This window comes from Salvelinus sp. IW2-2015, linkage group LG1 (genome assembly GCF_002910315.2).
Source record: "Salvelinus sp. IW2-2015 linkage group LG1, ASM291031v2, whole genome shotgun sequence".
NCBI lineage: Eukaryota > Metazoa > Chordata > Actinopteri > Salmoniformes > Salmonidae > Salvelinus > Salvelinus sp. IW2-2015.
This window is the reverse complement of record NC_036838.1, coordinates 25,087,705-25,095,692: the sequence shown is the minus strand read 5'-3', so window position 1 is coordinate 25,095,692 and position 7,988 is coordinate 25,087,705. Positions and strand designations below refer to the sequence as shown.

Sequence of the window (7,988 nt, the reverse complement as noted above, 5' to 3'; positions counted from 1 at the left end):
AGATTGTCCAGAAACTCTTTTCGGTCATAAGAGACGGTGGCAGAAACATTATGTACAAAACAAGTTACAAACAACAAAAAAAAAAAACACCCAGAATGCACAATGGTTAGGAACCCGTAAACGGCAGCCATCCCCTCCGGGGCCATTCATATCTAAGAAAAGTACAACAAAGTAGAGTGACCGTACAAGCAGCCATGAATAAGTCTATGGTAAACCTGTTGGAGCTTTAGTGAATAGAGTGAACTAAAAATGTAATGTAAAGTAAGGGATACTTACTGTTGGTCTCACCGTGATGTGGGTCAAAGTGAAGTAACAGTCGAAACTGCTGGAAAGTAATACAAGTCAATTCTGTATCTGATTACACAAATAGAAAGGTATTCATTATTTTCGTTAGAGAACAACACAACTCAGTCAGTAGAAGATTAAATGCTCACAATTAATAATTTGGCATATTACTGTTAAAACCAGAACTTAAAAGCTTATGGTGTAACATGGGATGCCCCGTTAACATCCCACATAATGCTTACATGGATATTCCCTCATTAACTTCTAGAATGGTCTCTGCCACTTATGATTGCCTGCTGTCTGTTAAATTGTCACGTTCTGACCATAGTTCTTATGTGTTATGCTGTTTAGGTTGGAGGGACGCTGAGACTGGGATGGGCATTCTGGTGTATTGTGTTTACGCACGCTTATACTATTTCTATGTGGGCTAAATATGGTTCCAACACATTAAGCAGATGTTTTGTGGTTGTTCATCTGATTGGGAATCATATATAGGTGGCTTGTTTTGTGTTTGGTTTGGGGTGGGTTGTGTTCCTGTCTTCTTGGTTGTTTTCTCTGCACCAGCTAGGACTGTATCGGTTTGCCACATTTATTATTTTGTTATTTGTAGTGTTCACAGTTTCGTATTCAACATGTTGAAGCACTGGTTACGCTGCGTTTGTGTGGTCTGATCCTTGGCTACACGCCTTCACTTACGTGAAGAGGAGGAAGGCTACCGTACAGAACCACCCACCCAAACTCGGACCAAAGCAGCGTGGCTACGGGCAGCAGCAGGCAGCACGCAGCAAGCGAGTTCAGGAATGACATGGGAGGACGGAGCTTGGACGGAAAAGTGGACCCTGGGCAGAAGCCAGAGAATGTTACTGTGTTGGAGGCGCTAAGACAAGGCAGAGCGGCTGGAAAGCGCCGAAGAGGCGCCCCAAAAATGTATTGGGGGGTGGGGGGGGGGGCTAAAGGGGGGTGTAGCTGTGTAAGTAGGAGACTTGAGCAACTCCCCCTGCTTACCGTAAGGAGCCAAGGATGGAACCAGAGCCGGTGAGGGCGGTATTGGAGCGTGAGGCGAAGTAGAGACTGTAGAATCTAATGGGGAAATTGGAGAGGGAGAGAGAAATGAGGGATTTGCTGGTTTGTTGCCATGAGACAGACATCGCCGCCCGACGAGCCGTGTCGGGGATTTTGATGTCACCGGAGTCAGCTCTCCATACTCATCCTGAGGTGCGGGCTAGCCGTCTGTGAAGACTGTACAGCCTACGCACCAGGCCTCCTGTGCGCCTCCTAGCCCTGCACGTCTGTGCCAGCTCAGCGCACCAGCTCTCCTGTGGCAGCCCCATGCACCAGCTCTCGGTGCAGCGCACGTACCAGCCTCCAGTTTCAGCACCCCCGCACTCGCCTTGAGGTGCGTGCCCTCAGCCCAGTACCATCGGTGCCACACACGCACCAGGCTTCCGTGCGCTCCAGAACTCTGTTGCTCCTCCACGCACTCTCCTGTGGTGCGTGTCTCCAGCCGCGGTACCACCAGTTCGGCACCAGCACCAAGCTTACTGTGCGTATCCAGAGCCTGTACGCACTGTTCTCTTCTCCCGCACTCGCCCTGAGGTGCGTGCCCTCAGCGCGGTACCACAGTGCCGGTACACGCACCAGGTGTATAGTGCGCTCAGAGTCCACTGTGCCTGTTCCTGCTCCCGCACTAGCCTTGAGGTGCGTGTCTACAAACCGGTACCACAATTCCGGCAACACGCACCAGGCCTACTGTGCGCTCAGCAGGTCTGAGCTGCCTGCCTGCCCAGCGCCGTCTGAGCTGCCTGCCTACCCGCGCCGTCTGAGCTGCCTGCCTGCCAGCGCCGTCTGAGCTGCCTGCCTGCCCAGCGCATCTGAGCTGCCTGCTGCCCAGCGCCATTTGAGCCATCCGTTTGCCCAGCTCCATCTGAGCCATCCGTCTGCCAGCGCCATCTGAGCCGCCCGTCTGTCCCGAGCCGTCAGAGCCGCCCGTCTGTCCGAGCATTAGAGCCGTCGTCAGTCAGGAGCCGCCAGAGCGTCCGTCAGTCAGAGCCGCCAGACCGCCAGCCAGTCAGGAGCCGCACAGAAGCGCCAGCCAGTCAGGAGCCCAGCCAGTCAGGAGCCGCCAGCCAGTCAGGAGCCGCCTAGGCCGCCAGCGGCAGCCGTCTCAGGAGCCGCCAGAGCCGCCAGCCAGTCAGGAGCCGCCAGAGCCGCCAGCCAGTCAGGAAGCCGCCGAGAGCGCCAAGCCAGTCAGGAGCCGCAGCCAGCGGAGCCGCCAGAGCCGCCAGCCAGTCAGGAGCTGCCAGAGCCGCCAGCCAGTCAGGAGCCGCCAGAGCCGCAGCAGTCAGGAGCCGCCAGAGCCGCATCAGGAGCACCAGACCGCAGTCAGTCATGAGCCGCCCGCCAGTCATGAGCCGCCCGCCAGTCATGAGCCGCCACTCAGTCATGAGCCGCCACTCAGTCCAGGAGCCGCCCTCAGTCCGGAGGCCGCCACCAAGTCCGGAGCCACTCAGATCAGGAGCGCACTCAGTCCGGCGCTGCCTCTCTGTCCTGAGCACCTCTCTGTCTGAGCTACCTCTCTGTCCTGAGCTACCTCTCTGTCCTAAGCTGTCTCCTCAGTCTGATGGGGCCCTTTGTGAGGTTTCCTAGGCCAAGGTCGCGGCGAGGTCCGCCACTCAAAGACGCTAAGGAGGGGGGACAAAGACAATGGTGGAGTGGTGTCCTTGTACAGCCGAGCCGCCACCGCGGACAGATGCCACCCAGACCCTCCCTAGAGTTTTAGGGTGCGTTCGGAGTCCGCACCTCAGGAGGGGGTACTGTCACGTTCTGACACATAGTTCTTGTGTGTTTTGCTTGTTTTAGTGTTGGTCAGACGTGAGCTGGGGTGGGCATTCTATGTTGTGTGTCTAGTTTGTCTGTTTCTATGTTTGGCCTAATATGTTCTCAATCAGAGGCAGATGTTTTGTGTTGTCTCTGATTGGGAATCATATATAGTGGCTTGTTTTTGTGTGGGTTTGTGGGTGTTGTTTCCTGTCTCTGTGTTTTCTCTGCACCAGCTAGGACTGTATCGTTTGCCACATTTATTATTTTGTTATTTGTAAGTGTTCACAGTTTCGTATTAAACATGTTGAGCACTGGCTCGCGTGCGTGTTGGTCTGATCCTTGCTACACCTTCTCTTCATGTGAAGAGGAGGAAGGCTGCCATTACATAAATGCTCTACATTGAGTATCACTCTAATATGGAAACCGTGAAATGCAGGGATTGGGGCCTGACCTGAACTGGGATACCATTTGGGGAAATGTATTTGTTACCTCTAAAAACCCAGCACACCAGCTRATACATTATAAGCTTATACATAGAAGTTATGCAACACCATTAAARGTTTTAAGATGAAGCTGATTCCTARTCCAATATGTGAGAGATGCTGTATGAATACTGTTGTAACACTAATGTTTTGGGAATGTCCTGTGGTGTCCCAGTTCTGMTCACATGTTCCAAATGTCCTTACAAAAATGTGTTTCCCTGTGAAGATCCACCTTTATTTTTGTTGAATGATAACTGGTTCAGAAACTAATCATTTATGCGGCGTTAACAGCAGCAAAAAAAAAGTATCCTTAGTGGATTACAACAATCCCTACAATCCTCTTGCCTCAAACATGGTTATCATATTTTCAAGATATTGTTCGTATAGAGCGATCAGTGGCCATGATAAACAACGCTCAGGCAAATACAATTGAGGCATGGGATGTATTAACCAAAACTCTATCAGATATCAACACCTCTTGAACAAGCAATGGACCTACATGGTAAGGGAGTTGGAGATAGACATTTTATTTTCTGAGAATAATATAGAATATTTTTTATTGTAAACTCCACTTCCTTCCTGTAAATGTCTAATTTGTCTGAGAAAAGACAGGTAGTCAGCTAGAGATGGATGCTTACCCAGAACGCTTTCTGTGGAGCTTTGACCTCCTGGGCACATGCAAGAGAGAGACTGTTTAATAACAGGTAAGACACAACACAACTTATCACGCCACTAAACTAAAATCATGTGGACTCTTTGGGGTGTCAGTTGTCAAAGTAGAACCTGGTGCAAAGCAAAGTCATTCGATCTGATTATACAATAATAAAGGTATTTAAATGYGTTGATTTAATTAATTAAATATCAAGCTCTTTTTTTAATCAGAGGAAACTTGTGAGTAAGAACCTGGGTAAAATAAAGCTAGTCAATTTGTTTAGGTCCTATCTGCTAACTAGAGAAAGATGACCAACAACACCTGATGTAGGATTCACTGCTGTGCTGGGGGTCAAAGGAGAGGTCAAACCTAGTGAGAAGAGATTACACAAGAACAAATGTAAATTAATGTAATATCTACGGTCTTTCAATAAGCAGAAAGAGAGAAGTACACTACACATTACCTACAAATCWGATGGACTAAAAGTACACAAATCTGGACTGAAATTACAAGCAGCAATGAATGGGTCAATTCATAAATCGGATGGAGCTTTAGTGAATTAATGGTAACAAAAATATACATGTAAGTTTAAAAGTAGTGGGCCTACTTACTGGTAGTTGATCTCACTGGGGTGTCTGGGGTCAAAGTAGAAGTAACAGTCGAAACTAGTGGGAAGCAATATGATTACACAAGAATAAGATATTGCATTAAAATGTTGGTCTCCTAATTTTACAGGCCCGTAATCTAAACTCTTGACTACAATTGGTATTTGCAGAGATGGTCATTTAGAGGACCAACACACCTTCTGAGAAAACACATATTAATGAAATTAGCATTTTATTCATGATCGTATTAATGATCATCATGGTGTTGTTGGCCTTTTGAAATACATTTATGTCTTATCTATTCAAAGTGGGCAAAGTAGGACTATAAATATCACTACGGACAGATTGCTTCTAGCCCTGGTAGATTATATTTKTCCTCATTATAGAGATGATAAGACCAATTCATGAGGTGATAAAGTCTTTCAGGACAGATAAGGTGTTGATTGTTGTTGACAGCTTCCTAGTATAAAGTCTCCATGTTATCTAACAGCAGAAGCATAACAGTGCATAGATACGATCTAAACACTCGACTAGATGAACACAGACATTCTATTACTTGTGCTGATGATCCCAGACATTGGGTTTGAGGCTGGTGTCATATCTATAGAACAGCTTAATTATCTAACAGAACAGCTTAATTTACACATTAACAAATATTCTTATTCTGAAACTGCTTGCTTTAAAATAACAGCAGTGCACTTAAAAGCATACATGTGTAGCTACCTGCTATAGAAGGTGTCTGTATAGTTGTTGGATCTGATGTGAACTCCACAAGATCTGAAACATTTGGGATTGAAATGTGGTATTTAGTTTGTTGGTCAGAATTAATAGTATACAAAAAATAAAATCAAGTGATTCAGATCATGAAGACCTGCAGCCCTGATAGATTTTGTTTAGATAATGACTCACCTGTAAAGCTTTCCATCACTGCGTGGAGAGAGAGAGTTTGGTCCTGAGCTCACCTGTAGTCACAGCTCACCTCCTTACTCCTCACTGACTGAAGACACTGACGTACTCTCAGTACAGGAATTACAGAACCCTGTTTGGAACTTTGTTTTTTCTTTCCAGATGCTTTGCTGTAAGGACTCTACTCTCTCTCCAACATACAGGTTACAGGTGTGTCAGACTGACGGATCAGGAATTAAACAGATGAGGTGAAGTCCCATCAAATTGACTGTAAATCTGGTTTTGGATCTGTTAGGGACAAGGAAGAGACTTTTTTGCATCACTCTCTTTGAATGTAATGTATATGTCACAAGTGACACTGACTCTTACTAAACTAGGCCTGCCATTCTCTTTATAGTACGTACCATTCATGTTTATTTGATATCATGCTATTTATGATGTTTAATCATGTGTGCTGTGTGTTTCAATGATTGCCTTTCACTTAATTCCTTAATTCTCAGGTGTGAAAATCAAATTGAATCGCATGGAATGTTTTCTTGCTTGTATGGGGTGCTATGATTCCACAGATTCACTGGACTAAGTGACATTGAAACAGCTGTTGCCAGCTAACAGCTATCACCTCCTCTCCCCAAACCAATTGCTAAATACGCCTCCGAATTAGAGTTAAAAGGAGCTGAACTAGGGACCTTCAACCGATTCGCTGCACTCTCCGCTGGTCCCCTGCTGTGGGAAAGACACAATCACAACGCTCTCTACAGCACTATTAAAGGAAAGTGCTTGTTTCGAACGTGGGAGTGTGACCCCAATTGTTGCCAGTACATCCTCTAATTGTATGTTTTATGTCCCACGACTACAGACACGGGGGACACACCTGACGCATCTGAGAGGCTACCCCCACTCTACCACACAGCCAGGCCGGTGCAGAGCGAGGGACAGAAGGCGACCTACCATTGAACACCAAACCAGCAATCGACTACCAGACCAGCCATCGACTAATGATCCTGCTCGGGAGGAAGAACCCGATCGGGTGGAGCCGAACTAATCCTGCTCGGGTAGCACCGATGAACAAACCTGCTCGGAAGGACCGAATGAAGATTGGCCACATCAGGAATCAACTGCTGTGTTAGTTTCTCGTTGCTTCTAGTTAGTCTACAGCCCTAAATCCAGGCTATTTATATATAGGACGTAGTGATACGTGTTATTACTGTGTCAAGCTGAGTTTATAAAGAACCTTTGATTGTACTTTGGCCTGTCTCTGTGGTTGTTTGCCGTGGGATCCTAGAACTCTATTTCGACATATACATTTCAAATATTTATTGTCTTCACAACAACTATTTTTTAAATGACATTGGATGAGATTGTGATTAAACAGAATCATTCAAGACATTCTGAATATAACATTTCTCAACAGAATAGTAAGAGACAGAACCACTGTGCATCGATGGATAGTAAGTTTCTACTGTGTGTAAAAACATCTCAGTTTGATCTCAGCAGATGAACTTTGACCTGCCACGAGAGCAGCTCAGTCTCCCTGAGTGACCGCATACAGGGTGAGTTTAGGATCCTCTCCTCTGTGTAGAAGTAACAGTGAGACACAGTGACAGATGGAGGAGTCTGACAGTCAGCTGAACTGAGTCTCTCTCTCTGATGATGTAGAACTCACTGTCAGCCTGGGAGGAGGTGGGTCTCTTTGAACGTTGCATTTAAAAAACATTACAGGTAATCCATACATACTAACAGTATGGATAATCCATTATTCAATCTTCACTATGTCAGCATTTATGTTTGTACAAAGTAAGTAAATCCTATCATTATGTGAAATGAAGGAGTTTAGGAAATACGACAAAGATCTCATTTTCAGAACGAGCATAATTAATACGGTATAACTGTCACGACTTCCACCGAAGTGGCTCCTCTCCTGTTCGGGCGGCGCTCGGTGCTCGTCGTCACCGGTCTACAAGCTGCCACCGATTCTTTTTTCTTTTCTGTTAGTTTTGTCTTGATTGTTTTCACCTGTTACTTATTTGTTGTTAATTATGGCCTATTTAAACTTCAGGGCCGCCTGCTTTTGTGGGGTATTCTCACTGTCAGTGGTGAATTTGTTCTGCTTATACGTATTTTTGCTGTCTGTTATTTTCCCTGGTTTTGGGGACATACCTGTTTATTGGTCATTTTGCCTGTTTTGTTGGCTAGACCAGCTTCATAAACGTATGCATTGGAAGCCATTGCTCTCTGCGG

General features: G+C 46.2%; 1 protein-coding gene across 2 annotated transcripts in view; it reads right to left on the bottom strand.

The window, feature by feature from the left end:
* Window positions 1–277: 277 nt before the first annotated feature.
* LOC111963518 (mucin-13-like) overlaps window positions 278–7,988 on the bottom strand; it is an 83,372-nt gene continuing 75,661 nt past the window's right edge. The window contains exons 8-10 of one of the 2 annotated variants that reach the window (XM_070443448.1): window positions 4,561–4,608; window positions 4,226–4,255; window positions 278–322 (exon numbers count right to left, since the gene is read on the bottom strand). In XM_070443448.1, coding sequence (XP_070299549.1) covers window positions 300–322; window positions 4,226–4,255; window positions 4,561–4,608 — 101 coding nt within the window. In that variant the 3' untranslated portion in view covers window positions 278–299. Of the gene's footprint in view, window positions 323–4,049; window positions 4,256–4,560; window positions 4,609–7,988 lie in introns of those variants that run through there. The other variant, XM_023987026.3, reaches the window with a different exon arrangement.